The sequence below is a fragment of the Lemur catta genome, chromosome 10, assembly GCF_020740605.2.
Source record: "Lemur catta isolate mLemCat1 chromosome 10, mLemCat1.pri, whole genome shotgun sequence".
Taxonomy (NCBI): Eukaryota; Metazoa; Chordata; class Mammalia; order Primates; family Lemuridae; genus Lemur; species Lemur catta.
Window position 1 is genome coordinate 15,459,438 of NC_059137.1, and position 17,322 is coordinate 15,476,759.

The 17,322-nt window shown below is 42.9% G+C and overlaps 1 protein-coding gene across 1 annotated transcript in view; it reads left to right on the top strand.

Moving 5' to 3' along the window:
- Positions 1–17,322, top strand: part of CDK5RAP2 (CDK5 regulatory subunit associated protein 2) — a 175,424-nt gene that overhangs the window by 126,691 nt on the left and 31,411 nt on the right. Inside the window, exons 24-27 of the mRNA XM_045563942.1 lie at positions 1,021–1,594; positions 3,396–3,628; positions 12,515–12,563; positions 15,254–15,423. Of these exons, the coding sequence (XP_045419898.1) occupies positions 1,021–1,594; positions 3,396–3,628; positions 12,515–12,563; positions 15,254–15,423 (1,026 nt within the window). The remainder of the gene's footprint in view (positions 1–1,020; positions 1,595–3,395; positions 3,629–12,514; positions 12,564–15,253; positions 15,424–17,322) is intronic.

Sequence of the window (17,322 nt, forward strand, 5' to 3'; positions counted from 1 at the left end):
AACTGAGGGTCTAGGATAGTAAGTTACTTGCTAAGGCTGTACAGCCTTCAAAGCTATAGATTCTTTCTGCTGCACCACTCCGCCTCTCAAACAAGTTTGGCTGCATCTCTAAGGATTTAGCTAGCTAGCTATAAGGAAATATTTCCTGGCAGGGTTGTGAGACAGTGAAACAACTCACTAAAGGGCATGTGTCGTCTCCTGGAAACCGGTAGACGTGGAAATGAGAAGAAGACTCTCACCTGTCATGAATGTTTAGAATTACTGTTCTTTAATGTTGCTTCACTGAGTCCCCCAATATTTCTCAGACTGTCCCTGACCTCTGGTCTGGGTTAGGTACTGTACTAAGCACAGAGAATGTGAAGATGAAAGGCCACATCCTTGCTGTGAAAGAACTTGCAGTCTGGTGAGGGAGCGGTGAGGGAGAGAGGACTCCAAATTTTACAAATGTTTAATTCTATGTAAATAAATAAGCCAGTGGTGATTCTTACACCAGCACCCAGCACATGGTGTGTTTGTCTTGAGTAATATATATGAGGTGCTGTGGAAGCACAGAAGGGAATGACTCTTGCACAGGTTGGAGGTGGCCTTGCAGAGGAAGGAAAATTAGATCTGAGTATTGAAGTTCATTGAGTAGCAGCAGAGTAGAGGGCCAGGGGTATTCGGGCAGAGGGCACAGCACGTGCAGGGAATCATGGTTAATTTAGTAGGAAATCTTTATAGGTGGTGCCAGGGATATTCCTGGAAAGATTACCTGGAACTAGATCATGGAAGGTCTCGGGTAGATAGTAGGAATATTGATGAGTTTTAGGTGTGTGTGTGATTTATCATGGTTAAATTTTACTTTTTAGAACAGTCACTCTGAGGAAGAGGATGACTGAGGGGTAAGAGGGAAAGACTAGAGGCAGGGAGGCTTGTTAGGAGGGTGTTGCAGTAGCCTTGGCTCAGCTATGGCTATGAGGAAGGAGAAGGGGGCTAGATTTTGGCAAAGGAGATTCTGACATAAATGTGTTTGGTTTTCAGACTCTGAAATTTACCCATCTGATGACCTTGCTATCGTGCCAACATGCAAAGAGAATCCTGAAGATTGTCTGGGCCTGACATCAGTAGCTACTTACGTGAGTTCTAAAAGTCAGCCTTCCATTAAAGTCCGCATGACTGGGACTGATCAGTCTGAGGACATTGATACCTCAAATAATACAGAATGCTTAAAACAGAAAATCCATGACTTGGAAACTGAGCTGGAGGGCTACCGGAATTTCATATTTCAGCTTCAAAAGCACTCCCAGTGCAGTGAGGCCATTATCACAGTTTTGTGTGGGACAGAAGGGGCCCAGGATGGCTTGGGAAAGCCCAAGGTCAGTACTGACGAAGAAGAAATGACCTTTTCAAGTTTGCGCCAAGTACGCTACGTGAAGCACATGAAAATCCTCCATCCGCTGGCCCCAGAGATAATTGATGGCAGGATGCTGGAGAGCCTCAAACAGCAGCTGGTGGAACAGGAATATGAGCTGCAAAAGGAGCAGAATTTGAACATGGAACTTTTCAATGAAATCCATAACCTGCAGAATAAGTTCAGAGATCTCTCACCCTCAAGGTACAATTCCACTTCTGCCTTCTCCCCCAATCCAAGCCTGCAGTCCCCCAACACTGCCACTAGGCAGGAGCCCTGGAGCTAAAAGGGAATGCTGCTGCGTGCTGGGGTGGAGTGTGTTCTGGGGAAGGCTTTGATGGTGGGGTTCGGGCAGCCAGGTCCTGGGGCAAGTGAGACAAGAAGCCACAAAGAATAGGAATAGTGCTTGCACATATGAACATCAGCTGTGAGTCTTGAGTCCTCTGAAATTGACAAGGCAGATTTTGCCCTCCCCAGGCTGGGGACTCAGGTTGGGGACGCCAGTCATTTGGTGGGTGACAGTGCTGTTGCCAAACTGCAGTGTTTACTTCTGGACTCCATTATTGGCTTTGGTGTGTTGTGGAACTAAAACTGATGTTGCAGGTAGGGTGGGAGCAATATAAATGTTTTCCATATCCTTACCCTTTAAGGCCATCTCAGAGAAATAAGCTTGTGTTGAAAGAGAAGAATTCTTAGGTCACGAAGATAATGCTTTATGGGTATAAATATATATAGTTTTGCTCCATGAAATAGGGCAAAAATGAGATCATTTGTAAAGTTGACCTTTATTCGTCACTAATTTGAGACAAATACGTTGTCTGAATTGTCAGGATCCAGAGGGAATTTTTCAAGATTTCCCAAGCAGTGAGATTGAAGGAAGCTTGTAGTTATTGAAAGGGTTTTGTCTCAGACCCCTGGTTAGTCACTTTTCTAATTTAATTCTGAAAATAACCTGAGAAGGAGGTGTTCTTAAGCTTGTTTTTAGAGGTAAGGAAACAGCCTCAAAGAGGTTACTGTGACTTGTCTGAGAACATTCGCAAAGCTGGTCAGAGCTGTTGCCCATATTATCCCACTCCAATACCCATGTTCCTTCTCTTCCATTAAACTGGCTGCCACCTTTAATACCAGTGCCATGTGATCTGCCTGTGCACACTCAGTGTCAAAGGTGATTGCCAGGCCCACGTACTGTCATTTCAGGAAAGGGGAAACAGTTGAAGTGAAGCACCAGCATCTGTGCTAAGCCATTCTTTGGAGTCAGGTCACTGTGGCCACAGTTTATGTGACCCGTGTTTCTCTTAATCTGTGGTTTTCTCAGTGGCTACTAATATTGTGGGCTCACATAGGAAAAGATGGCACATGGTAATAAGAAGGCAGTATTGCATAATAGAGCTTTGAAGTCAGAATTGTGTTTAAATACTAAATTTTCGCCACTTAACTAACTTTGTTTTTCCTCTTCTGTAAAAGGGGACATTTATACGTTTTTTGGAAGACTGGGAGGATCAGATAACTTATATAAAATCCCAAATTCCGTGACTGACTGATAGGCCTTCACTAAGTGGTAGTTAGGATCATGATTATTCCCTGACCTTTCAGTTGGAAGGAAAGAGTCCTATCTTTTTTCCCTTGCTTTACACTCTGTTTTTTGTACATGAGAATTTTTGATGGATTCCCTGACCCTTGGAGCACTTGTTTCTACAATTCAGAATAGTATTTTTGAAGAGTGTATGGAAACTAATTGTTTGCCTGAGTCCTTGTCAATCTGTACTTTAATTGGGGGCTTTATAAGGTTAAAAATGTTGCAGAAGAATCTTTGTTCCAGCATTTATTGGCTGTTTGAAATTGAAGAAGTGACCTTGTACAGTTTCAATTTTTCTAAAAGTATATATACTTGTACAGCTGCAGGCTTTTAAAAATTGTGCTCTGTCATTTTTCCAATTAGTGTTAAGGTCACAAAAATTCAATTCTGAAATGGTCCATGCATTTTCTCCCCCCCACCTTTTATCAGATACGATTCATTAGTTCAGTCCCAAGCCAGAGAGCTCTCCCTTCAACGGCAGCAGATTAAGGATAGCCATGGCATCTGTGTCATTTACCGTCAACACATGGACACCATGATTAAGGCGTTCGCAGAGTTGCTGCAGGCCAGTGACGTGGATTACTGTGTGGCCCAGGGTTTCCAGGAGCAGCTAAATCAATGTGCTGAACTGCTGGAGAAATTGGAAAAGCTATTTCTTAACGGTAAGTGGGGTGAAGTATGCGAGTCCTAAGACATCGGTAGTTGACCCAGGACTTCTTAGAGGAGCACAGGAGGAACTGACTCCTTGGCCTTGCTTATCTCCTGCCCCTCTGCCTTGATGAGGTGACAGAATCACACTTGTTGCTTCTTCCTTTCAGTGACCACTTCCAAGTGGCCTGTGGTCTGTACTGTTCCAAACCAGGAGTCCAGGTTGGATGCCTCAGGTGCCTGGCTGGCGAGGTACATGAGTGAAGTCAGTTGGAAGGTGCCCCTGAGCACTGGCCACATGGTTGCCCACTCTTGCAAATTTTCCAGCGAAGATGGAAGTCGGGATTTTTGGTGAAAATTCATGAGTTTTAAATATTGGCAACCAAAAAAACCCAACTAACTGAACAAAACTTTTATTAGTTACAAAATATATGCAAGGGTTAGAGGTGGCCAGAGGAAGAATGAAAGAAAACCTTTGCTAAAACTTTGCCATGTGCTGGGTGCTTTAATAAATGTTATTGCATTAAAATTTTTTTCAATAATTTTTTTCAAAGATTACAGCAAAGAACTACCATTCACCCTTCACCCAACTTCATCAGTTGTTAGCAATTTTGCCACATTTGTTTTGTCATTCTCTTTCTCTGTGCATGCACATGCATGCACACACATTATTGTCTTGTGAGCCCTGTAAGAGTGGATTCACAGTATAGCGTTCCTTTCCTCAGACCAGAGACGTTCTCTTATTTAACCACAGTACAATTATTAAAATCATAATTGGTGGTGTCTAATATACTATTATCTAGTATATAGTCTGTATTTGAATTTTTACCATTGATTCAATACTGTCTCTTATGACAGTTTTATTCTGTATCCTGATGCTTATCCAGGGTCCAGTCCCCACGTTAGATGTAGTTGTCATGTCTCTTTGGTCTCCTTTAACCTGGAGTAGTTCCTCACCCTTTGTCTTCTTGACATTAACATTCTTGAATAGTTCTGGTCAGTCCCTCACTTTGGGATTACCTATTGTTTCTTTATGATTAGATGCATGATTAGATTAGATTAGTTGTGCAAAACTTTGGCAGGAATAATACATAAGTGATTTTTTATTCTCATGGTCTCATTACCTTAAGGAGGCACATGATATCAGTTTATCCCATTTTTGTTAATACTCACTTTGATCTCTTGGTTAAGGTGATGTCCATCAGGTTTCTCCACTGTAAATTATATTTCCCTTTGTAATGAATAAGGAATTAGTGGAGGATACTTCATAACTCTGTGAATATTCTGTTCCTCTTCAGCCTTTTACCATGAGTTTTACCACCCATTGATGATTCTTGCCTGAGTCAAAATTACTATGATGGTGGCAACATGGTGGTTTTTTTTCTAATACCATCATTCTTTCTTCATTTATTATTAGATGACATTTACTAGAAGGATGTATTCTCTGTTAAACTCCTTTTATTTGTGTATTGGTTATTTGTTTATTATCAATGTGGATTTATAGATTCTTATTTTATTCAATGAACAGTTTACCCAATTCTGCCATTCATATTGTCCCAGATTTGTTAAGTGGCAGTTCCTTTCATGTGTCTCCATCTTTTGGGGAGCAAAGTCCTTATGTTCTGGCACAAAAAAAAGATGTTCCATGTTCAACTTGTACTGTCCCTGCCCCTGAATCATTTATTCAAGTAGTCCTGGGTCCATTTCGAGGGCTAAATTTTTTCTATTTTTTTATATTTTTGTGGAGATGGGGGTCTTGCTCTTGCTCAGGCTGGTCTTGAACTGGCCTCAAGTGATCCTTCCACCTTAGCCATCCAGAGTGTTAGGATTACAGGCATGAGCCCCTGCGCCTGGCTCCCAAAGTCATTATTTTTGTCCCTCTCCTTTATATCCAGTAATGTCACTTTCTAGTCCCCCTTTCTTAGACCATTGGGATTGGCTTCCAGTCACTGCAGCCTCTCCACTGAGAGGGTTTGCTGAAGTCACCAACAGCTTCCCCTTTGCCAAATCTAAGGATCCATTCTCAGTCTTCATCTTGCTGAGATTATAGCAGTATTTGACATGGTCAGTCCCTCCCTCCTTGGAGAATTCCTTGCTCACTTGGCTTCTGGAGGACCCCACTCAGAGTTCAGTTCTTCTCTCCCTCAGCCCCCCGGCTATCCCTGTGAGGCTCTGCCTTCATCTCTGACCAGTTCTCATGGCCTCTGACCTTGTTGCTGCCACTGCCCCAGTTTGCCTGGATGCTGCAGGCCTCTCCTACTTGGCCCGTGGGCTTCTGCCCTTGTGCCACGCAGTGCATTTTCCACACAGTAGTCAGAGTGAGCTTTTAAAAATGTAAGTCAGATCATGTCCCTTCTCTGCCCCCAAATCAAAGCCTTTCCTTTTCTTCAGTGTAAAAGTCCAGATAAGGGCCTGCAGTTTTTCTATCACGCCCAGGCGGGCTGCTTCTTCAGGGCCTCTCTTCTCTCTGGTGTCCCTGCTTCCTTAGGCCTTTTCCCAAATGTTGTCTTATCAGTGGGGCCTTCATTGATGTCTGTATAAAATAGCAAGGCAGCCCTGCTCCACCCCTGGCATCCCTCCTCCTGTACCCCGATTTGTTTGCCTCTGCCCTCCTCATCGCCATCTTGCATGTGTAACATGAACTCATTTGTCATTCTGCCTTCCCTGTTAGAAAGGAATCCCTACAAGGGTGTAGGGACATTGTCTGTGGTGGTGTTGCTATCGTGCTAGGAGATAGACAACGTCTGGCAGATAGTAGATACTCAACACATCGTTTTCAGAGAATGAATAAATGAGTGAATGAATCCTAGTTTAACAGTTGTAGAGAGTGTGACCCAGAGAAAGTAAGCACTGTGATTATTTATGGAATGAATGGCAGAGGTGAAATTTCAAATCGGGTCTCTGGACAAAAACCTCTTTCCACTACTTGATCTACTTGTATTCTACTTGGTATCATATATGTTATTTGATTTAAACTTTGCAATAACCTTGGAAGCACAAGTTATTAACGCAGTTTTACAGATGGGACACGGAACTATTACCTTACGTATCTAAATAAGTGGGCCTTATTAGTGGTGAAAAATGCAATCACTGGTTTTAGGCTGGCCAGGTTAGAGTTCTGGCTCCCCACTTGTAACTGTGTACTTTGGGAAACTTATTTAATTCCTCGCCTCAGTTTCTTCACCTGTAAATTTAGCATTCTAATACCTAATTTACAGAGTCATCATTAAGGGTTAAATTAAATAATGGATGTGAAGCCTTCCTTGGCTCAGTGCTTGGTGTATGGCTTTTATGTACTGAGTATTTACTAGTATTTGTATTTATTGTGAGTTGGGGCTTAATCTTCAGAACAACCTACATTACAGGGGAGGAACATAGCCTTAACAAAGGTGTGTTGTTTAAAGTCATTAACTGCCTGGGTGGAACCAGGATTTGCCTCTTGTTCCTCTGTCTTCGTATATACAAAACAGGTGGTTTATGAGGGCCCACATAATTCAGTTAATTCAAGGATAGCACATGAGATAGTTTGCCCATCTGGGCCCAGTGAACATTTTTTCCCGACTTTTCCAAAAGGCCCAACAGCTTAGATCTGTTGTAGACTAATGTTCCTAGTACCAGTTTCCCAGGACTTGTGAGGACCAGGGTATAGGAGCACTAGACTCTTTCCAGCTTTATAAAAATCTATCTTCTTCTGGCTAAGGTTTTCCAAATAAGCTAATTTTAATTTTATTAGTGGAGAAATACCTGGGTACCCATGATAAAGCTGAATCCTCCAGGCCCAAGGCATTTTCTGTCTGCTTCTTCTTCCTGTAAGTCCTCACCCGAGGCCCTAGGAAGTGGGAGGCTGAGAGAGAACGCCTCTGGCCCCAGCTGCCCTCCCTTCCTCACCCAGCCGCTCCCCTTGATTTGTTTTTCAGTTATTTACCTTGGCAAGCCCAACGAGATCCCACTTGTTTTCCTGTGGGTTCTGGAGACAGAAGCATTTCAGGCTTAATAGACAACACAAACATAGAACTTTATTTTCTTCTATAAAAGGAATAAAAGTCCCAGGAACCTTACTATAGCTCCTTTTCTTAGAGCATAAAATAGAACACAGAGGTGGGTCTTTCTTGGATGCCATGTAAGGGGTCTGGCTCCTGAATTATGAAGTGAGCTTATTATAAAGGATTTTTATATTTGCGGCAGTTGCATAGCATGAGTTCTTAAAAATTTAAATATAGCCTTTTTGTTATTAATACAAAGCAATGCATGTTTAATGTGGGATAACAGATAAGCAAATATTCTTAAAATTGCAGCATTTGCACAGCAAAACACCTTGGAGTTTATACGCCTAAACCTATGTTATACCTATGTATATTTTTTATGGAAATGGGGTTGTTTGCAACCTCTCCTTTTGTTCAGTTATGGATAATAAATATTTGTATACATTGAAAGTTTTAGTGGTTCTAGAACATTCTTTTGTATAAATGTACCATAATTTATTTAATCATTCCCCATTAGATGGGCATTTAGGTTGTTTCCAGTTTGGGGCTATTATAAAGAACACTGTATTGGAATCTTTATACATATCCTTGTTATTGCTTTAATAATATTTGATTGGCAGGATCCAAGAAGCAGGATGCTAGTGTGGTTTCTTAATGCTTGTAAGGGGCCTCTTATTAAATTCATTAAACTAGGGATTCTGCTAGGGCTCTGGAACTCAGCAAGCTTTTGTAGGTTATGTACATTTTTCTAGAGTAAGAGTCTGTAGCTTTTGGATTTGCAAAGAGGGCTGGACATAGTAGATCAGGAACTGGTGTTTCGGCCAGGTTTTCCAATATATCCTTGTTCATGGTGCTTCCCAAGACCAGTTGCATAAATAAGGAAGGCAATATTTTGTCTTCAGGTATTTTTGAGTAAGCTGTGTTCGGCACTGGGAAAGGTACTAAGAAGATAGTTCCTTTCTTCATGGAGCTTACTATGTGTGTCAGGGTTTAACCACATGAACAGAAGACAGCTGCTGGGACCCCTTGCCTTGGCGGTCCTTTGCTGATAAAGATGAACCTAAAACATTCATTTCTTTTCAGTGCCTTCTATAGTCTGCCTTTTCTAGCCCACTACCCTCTAACGATGATGATGGTGATGATGGTGATGAAGGATAAACAATGAGGACATGGGGAAGTGTGGTCTTTATTGAGTGTTTGCTATATGCCAGGTGTTGTTCTCAGCCTATAAGGAGGTACTATTTATTACCTTCATTTAATACGTGAGGAACAGAGAGGTTAACGCACTTGCTCATGGTCGCACAAGAAGTGGCAGCCAAGCCTGAATTCAAGCCCAGGCAATTGACTTCCACGGCCCATCCTTCTAACCACGATGTATTGTGCTTCTCACACTGCTGTCAGATTGGGTGCACTGGTCAAATGTTTCTGTGGGCCAGGCCTTGTGTTTCTTCACTTTCGTGACTGTGTTCAAACCACCTTCTTTTCTGTAAGGCTTTTACTCCTTCTTCACTTAGAGAAATTCTGCCTATCCTCCAGAATGGTTTCTTTGTTCACCCCAAATAGAAGCAAAATCTATTTCTTTTTTTTTTTACTTCTAGGCTGTTTGTAGCTGACAGCTGACATTCACTTCTGACCTTGTGATGGAGGCCATCCCAAGGGTGTTGGGTTGGGAAGAACAGGACCTTTGGAGTCAGACAGAATTGAGTTCAAATCCCATCTTTATGGGTCAGATTTCTTCTATGGGGATAGTAGCACCTATCTTGCAGAGCTGTTTGTAAGGATTAAATGAGATTATTTCGAGGGTGTCCTGCTTGGCAAATAGTGGGAGCTCAGCAGGTGATAACAGTGGTAATGGGGTGTGCAAGTTAAGGTCAGCTAGTGATCCAGCTTTCAGGTAAAATGGAAGGTTTCCTCCTAAGTATCCCTGAAATTGCCCTTCCTAGAGCCCCTTAGCTTCTTCCTACCTTTATAAAAGTTTTCTTCCTCAAAGATATAACTGCATTGCCACCTCTTCTAAATTTTTCCCAATAGTCCAGGCTGGATTTCATTTGTCTCCTCTGTGTGCCCCTCACCCCCAGCAGTATCCGTGCTGCCCCTATCACAGCACTGCAGCTAATTGTCTTTGGGTCCACTGTTCCCACTCAGTCGTGAACTCTGAGGGCAGGATGGGTCCTCATTCATCTCTGTATCCTCAGTGTCTGGCACAGGCACCTGGGAGGAGCATTGTAAATATATATTACCAATTACTAGCAATTACAGAAAGGAAGAAACATTTGGGTCCTGTAGGAGATTCCGGGCTATGGTATTTGAACTTAACTGTAGGATTGATAGAGTTTGAGCTCGGGACTACTATTTCAAAAGAGCCTTCTTAATGGAAGTCTGTCCTGCATAATAGTCCTCTTTTGCTTGTTTAGTTCTAAGTAGGATAAGTAGATTTTTTTTTGTAAATTTGAAAAGATGAAGTCCCCCCATTGTCTCACATTATGCAGCTCTTAGGTGTAGCAACAAGATTTGCCTGAGAGATAGGATCAGCATTTTCATGACATGCATCCTAAGCTTTTGAAATGGCCTGACAGATGGTACCCTGTCACCTGTGCAGAAGCAGTTTCCACCAAGAAATTCAATGCATCAGTTGTTATGATCTCCCTGTGAATCCTGCAATAACCATTTGTCATTTGGTTTTAAAGAACTCTGTTGTGATGGGGGAACGGGTAGAATGTGATTGTTGTTGAATTACTGCAAGCTCCCCAAAGGGTCTGTTATCTGAATAGGGGGAAACCCATGCTGCTGGTGGCATCAGGGCACTTCCTTCTGTGGTCATGGGCTTTGTTAGGAATGGAGGAGAGGTTTTTGATGAGTTCATGGTTGGGAGACCTAGAATGCTTAAAGCCTGCCCTAAACCAAGGGTACCCACCCTGTGACATTTCTGAGGGAGATATACTCCTAAAGAACAATGTGATTGTGAAGCAGAATGTCACGTTACTGTTTACCTGGCTAGTACATGTATAGTCCTCAGCTCTTTGGAAGGCTGGGCTGGAGCAGATGGCCCGTCCTCAGGGTCTGTAGGGTCCAAATCTTATGACAGCTGACTGTTGGTAAGCAGCCCTAGTGCAGGCGTGAGATGAAAAGTGCGACTGAGCTGCTCTTTTAATGTACAGTTGTCCCCGCCTATTAGGGATGGTCTTGAAGCCACAGCTTCCACTCGTGGTCTTGAAGTCTGATCCCATCAAATGTGGGTTGTCCCCCCCTTAAAGAGGAACATAGAGGACAGAAAGATGGAGACCTTGAGAGAGGCCACTGTGACAGAGGCCTGTCAACCTCTACCTCCCTTTCAAGAAACCAGAATATCACACCATTTTGGGCCAGGATGTAACCAAGAGGATCAAGGCTTAGATTTGTGATTTAGCTGTCAGGATATCGCCATCTCTCTTACTTAACTGTAAAATGCAGTAAAGTAAGAGAGAGTGAACTGGGCAAAGTGAAAAGAGTCGAAACATAAAACCTCTCCAGTTTCTACTTCTTTGCTGTAAAATGGAGATACTAACACTGTGTTTGTAGGATTGTTGTGGGGCCTAAAGGAGACAGTGGATATGAAAGACCCACACTCAGGGCCTGGTGCCTGGTCAGTCAGGCCCCTTTGACTCATTCCTGGTGGTGACAGTGCCCTGCAGTGGTAGATGACTTTCCATCACTTGGCACGTAGCACTGACTGTCGATGCCCAGGTGGCCAGCCTGGTGGGGCGAGAAAGCGTCTGGACGGCCATGGCAGCCGGCCTTGCGAGTTTGTAGGCGGAAACTGCTAGACATGAAGCAAATGTGCAAGGCTCCAGTGATCTTTTCCTCTACACTGTGGTGTTTGAGAACTTTTCATTTTAAGAGTAGTTTTGAAAATTGTATGTGTGGGTGCAGTTTAATTATAGTCTCATTTTTCAAGCACAGCTACAGAAGAGTTTGTTTTTTTCTTTAGCCATGCGTTAGTTTCTTCAAAGAGCATATCCCAGTCTGCAATTTCCAGGGTTCTGAAGTATTTTTAAAATAAAGTTGTTAGTCTCTTTGAAATCTGGGCTCATGTGCTTCCTTTCAAACAGCAAATGATGACATGCAGGAAGAGAGCAGAGCATCTTTTGCCCAACTACATTCTGAGCTTTATTTTGTTTTCTTTTGTCATTTCTTTTAGTCATTTCCCCTGCTGTAGACAGTGGCTTTTTCAACTGTCCTCATGTACTCCTTTCCCTAGTAATCCTGCTTCTGAGAGCCTTCCTAAGGAAGTAATTTAAATGCAGATAAAGTGGTGTGCACAGAGATGTTTATTTCATGTATTTATAGAAGTAAAAATTTGGAAATGACCTAAGTGTCAAATAGGGAACTGCCAAAAACTGTGGTACATGCATGCTTACAATCCAATATTAGTGTAGGTATTAAAAATGATCTTTCTAAAGCAAGTTTCATAAGAGAAATGCTTATAATGAAATACTAAGTGAAAAAATTAAGTCACAGTACAGCATCATCTGTGCCAAAATGCATGGAAAAAACAATGGAAGGAAATCCAGCAACGTGTCTGCAGGGGGTACCGGGAGGATAGTGATCTTTTTTTATTCTGTTGTTGTTTCCTATAATGAGCATATATTCTGTTAGTGTCATAGTTTTGGAGAAGGAAAAAGAACCTGCACCAGCAATGCCTTTGTAATTGCTTTTTAGATTCAGTGCTTGTCACCTAGAACTAGTGTCCGTGCAGCAATAAAGGAGGAGTCTGTAGTCTGGATTGTATTTTTGGTACTCCTACTTTAAATGTCTGGGTGGCTATAAAGAGTGTTTAAGTAAATGGAATAGTGCCTCTGCCAATATATGAACAAGAAATCATTAGGGAACACTTAAAAATTTTTTTTCCTTCTCTCTTGTTATTATTTGTGCTTCCAGGAAAATCAGGTGGAGTAGAAATGAGCACCCAGAATGAACTGATAGAGAGGTGAGTATGTGGCATTTGTTAAGAAGACTTTCTGGGACTTTCTAGGTTTGGTTTGCCTGTCTGCTTTTTAAATATTTTGGCTCCCTCCCGTTCTGTTAGTTTCCTGCTTCTTGTAAATATGGCATAAACATTTTGGAACTGATGGTGGCCATAAAAACCCAAGCGTTCACGCTGTGTGTCCTGTAGCCTTCAGTCACTCGTTTCATTTCCCTCAGGTGATTTGAACCAGATGCTATATTCCTTCTGTTGGCTCCCAGATAACCTGCAGGATAAATTCTAGACTCCTTAACCTGGCATTTGCGGTCTTTCTCAGTCTGACTCACTTTCCCTTCCCATCATGTTCCTCTTGACTATTATTCTCCAGACCATGGCTGTACACAAGCTACATACTCTACCTTTTCCCTCTTGCAGTTTGAAAGTCTTCTTCAGAGTCAGTTCAAATGGAAATGAACGTGATTCTCCCTAATACGCTCCACCACATCCCAGGATCAGTTATTCTTGCTGTAGCACGTGGCACATAATTACATTACAGCACTTATTAATATCCCTTGGTGTTGTAATGCTCTCTGCATTTATCTTTCTATTCCTAGTATTCCTCAAAAGAGGAAAGGAGCTAGCTAGCGTTAACTGGGTATTGGTATGTCCCAGCAGCTGCCGTAGGCATTTCACAGTTATTACTTCTTACCCGACAAGGTTAGAAGTAACTATTTTAGGATGAAGAGACTGTGGGTCAGAATTGCATACTTGCCATTAGAGGCAGAGCTGGGATTTGAACTTGAATCTATCATACTCTACTGCCTGTGCTTTTACTATCATCCCATGTTGTTTTGAGGGGCAAAGACTACATCTTGAATATCTCTCTGTCTGTTCCAGCTCCACGTATCAGGCATGTAGTTGGAGCTCAGAAAATGTTCATGGAATAAATGAACTGTATATGTTCTTAGGTTGCCTTTATGGCCAACTGAAGATGCCAGGGCCTTGTCCTCCTCTGTTTACTGCTTGTGGGTTCTGAATGCTTTTAATGCTGCTGGGTACTTTCCTCCTCTTTGGAGATGTGGCCATTTGGGCTTCTGGGGATAAAACAAAGAAACAGAGACCAGTCTGGGGTACAGAAGTTGAGATTTTATTGGCATTGCAAAGGCCATCAGCATCATTAGAGTGGGCACGCAGGGGTATCACAGCTCACTGGAGGACATTTTAATCAGGGCTTCTATAAATGTAAAAGAAACTTAAATTCCTCTCTTATTGCAATATTGTCAAAGATCCCCCAATTCAGCTCTCCGCTTCCATCCTTATAATAACAGATCACATCTCCCTGGCTGGCTATGGAGAGGGCAAGGAAGCCTTCCCAGAGTGGGGACACTCTTAGCTGAGATTTAAAGGGTGGGAGTTGAAGGGGGCGGGGGTTCTTGGGAGGGTGTCCTTGCCTGAGACGGAGACATGGCCCCTTTGAGCAGCGTGGCTGGTGCGTAGAGGGTTGAGGCTGGAGAGGCAGGCCAGGCCCTGCTGGGTTGGTCCTCAGATGCTGCGTTAAAAGTCCAGGAAGAGGGGAGTCTTTGAAAGAGAGGAAGCTAGGACTAGACATGATTAGATTTGCCATTTTGGAAGACTTCTGTGGTTGCTTAGAGAATGGGTTGGAGGGAGGCAGGAAACCTTTTAGCTCTCCTCAACCAGTGTGTCACCCTTTCCATTTCTGACAGATTTGTTTCTTTTCCTTCAGTTCTGCCTTTTTCAGCTATAGGCTTAGCACTCACATGGGTCACTCCTAAGCTAATTAAATGGGTGCCCTTGGCCCATTGTGCGCTTTTGCAAGCCAGCAGCAAGCCTGTGCATCCATCACGCTGTCTGGGCGAAGTTGCATCTGGTGTTTACCTGTTAATGAATGCATTGCAGCTTTGGAGTCCTTTGCTCTTGTCTGAGATCCTGAATAATGTGAATAATGAGACTGTGGCCACTGACAAGATGTAATAGGAAAAAGTGGAAGAAAAAAGCTTAAATTAAGGAGCTTATCTATAATGGAGATTCGCATGAGTTTTCGTAGCATTCAGTTTGTTTTTTCCCAGGGCTTAGGTGCTCCTTGGGAAATGCAGGTTAATAACCAGATGATTACTGCAATGATGATATTGGGACTTGTTTGGGGACAATGAGGGTTTTAAGATTTTTAAATCCGTAAGGCCACCTCATGGTTTTGGGCTGGGCTCTGTGTTCTCCTGGGGCCTTGGAGCCAGATAGGCCTGGTTCAGATGTGAACCATGCCACTTACGAGCTGTGAGACAGGGACTAGTTTATGATGAGCTTCAGTCTCTCCAGCTCTAAATGATGATAGTGATCCCTACCTCATGGGGTTCTGTGAGGCCAAGTAAGATCTCAAGTGCCTGGTACAGAGTGGGCACCTGGTAAACAGCTACCATTGATGCAGCTCCTCTCTCAGGGCCCCACCCCTGTAAGCCAGACTGTGAGACAGGCACAATCCCCCACTCCTCTTCATTGGCTCCCAACTCAAGCCCACTGAGCCCTTTTTGTTTTTAGAATGTCATTGCTTAATGTTGTAGAGAAACACAAGGGCCAACTGAAGTTCTAAGTGTGGGGAAGTTACAAAAGGCAAAGTAATCTTCAGTGTTCTTAAATCATGGTCCTGGCTTGGGATTTTAGCATGGGAAATGATTTATCTTTCAATCCCAATGGTTAAGGATTGAGGAAGACAACTCAACCTACCAACATATTCTACCCGAATCTCCTGAGCCTTCAGCCTCTCATGCATTGTCTGATTATGAAACATCCGAAAAGTCCTTCTCACGAGAGCAGAAGCAAGATAGCGAGACCGAGAAGACTTCAGTTGTGGCGAACAGGTTTTCTCAAGGTAAGCTGAGCGTTAAGCTTTACTAAGCATTTTATACATGGCCCAATTTAAGCAACAGTTTGCCCTCTTGCCTTAGGAAGCAGAGTGTGGTGACAATTGAATGTTTCTCTGATGAAAAGAGATCTCATTAGGGCCAAAACTGGTCATTCAGAGTATTATTTGTCACTGGAGAAAGCTATGATTGTTGAAAGTGTTGGCATTGGGGAGGAGTTATTTTTATTTTAAAAACGACCACTGAATAATATGACTTGCCATTTCCTGCAGGCTGTGTGTCACTGGGGTTGTGTGTCCGTCCAAGTTAGGTTTGAATTTCCTATTGTTTCTTTCAAACTCAATCCTGAGGCAGGGCCACTTCAAAGACTCTTCTGCTTTGAGTTGTATAGAGGCCTAAGAGTACCTAACCTCCTGTTCTGATATTTTTGTATAAGTACAAAGTTTGTGATTGTATAAGTCTGCTTTGTTTCCGTTTGATGTGACCCTTGGCCCATTGTGTCAGGCCTTTTGTCTTAGTCCATTTGGGCTGCTATAACAGAATGCCTTAGAAATGGGTGGCTTATAAATAGTAGGAATTTATTTCTTACAGTTCTGGAGGCTGGGAAGTTCAAGATCAGGGTACCAGCCAGCAAGGTTGGCTCTGGTGAGGGCCCTCCTCTCAGCCGCAGACTGCTGTTTTCTCATTGTCTCCTCACATGGAGGAAGGAAGATGGGAGAGCTCTCTGGGGTCTGTTTTATAAGGGGTTCTACCCTCATGACCTAATCACCTCCCAGAGACTCCACCTCCTAATACTATCACACTGGGGCTTTAGGGCTTCAACATATGAATTTTGGAGACTCAAACATTCAGTCCATAACACCTTTGTTCTGCCTCTGACCATGGACTGAGTTGGCAGAATCAGCCTCTCAAGAAACCTGCTCCTGATCTCCCCTTCACTTTTTCTATACTTTATACAGTCTTGATTCCTCCTTTTGGGGTAACATAGGGCTTAGTGTTTGTAATTCAGTATATTTCAAAGGTTCAAGGGATTGTGTAGACCAGACCATATAGACCAGGGATCAGTAAACTTTTCCTATAAAGGGGACAGACAGTAAGTATTTCAGGCTTTGCAGGATGTATGGTCTTTGCTGCAATTACTCAACTCTGCTGTTACAGCACAAAAGCAGCCATAGACAATGTAAATGAATGGGCATGGCCATGTTCCAATAAAACTTTATTTATAAAAAGACACTGGTACCTCCTTGTTAAAAGCTCTTTATTGGTACTTGATCCCATAGATCATTGTTTTAAAAAAATTTGAAATCTTTTTTTAGCAACAAAACTCCCCTTTTTAGATGAAAATTTACACAGAGGCCCATGCAAAATGTACAAGAGATATGAGTGGAGCCTTTGTCCCCATGGTGGCCTCTGAGGCTCCCCTAGGACACTCATGGCCCAGAAGAGCAGTGTTTGAAAACATACCTAGAGCATGAGATGTACATTCTAGGCACAACTCAGCTACCAGCTGGGGTTCTCCAGCAGCCAGTCACCTAGACCTGGTTTCTTTGGGTTTTTCGCTGTATCCCTCTGCAATTTCTGTGGGTTTCTGAGCACATACTTGATTTTTCTTGGTCATTTGTGGTTCTACATTCTGCCTTCCCCTAATTTAGGTCAGACCTCAAATTGTTTCCCTGTCCCTAGCACCAGCTCCTGCATTGATTATATCAGTCCAGTCTGAAACTCAGTCCCTTTCTAAGACCCCCAGAGACCACTCCCACTCCCACTCCCACAAGGCCTTTGTGTGTAGAGGTGATTGGGAGTTTGATGAACCAGCAGGATGGTAGCAGTTACGATGCAGCAGCCCAAATGATTTAAACAGGAACGTTTGAGATCCCTGTTCTTCATCCTCTGTTCCTCTTGCCTTC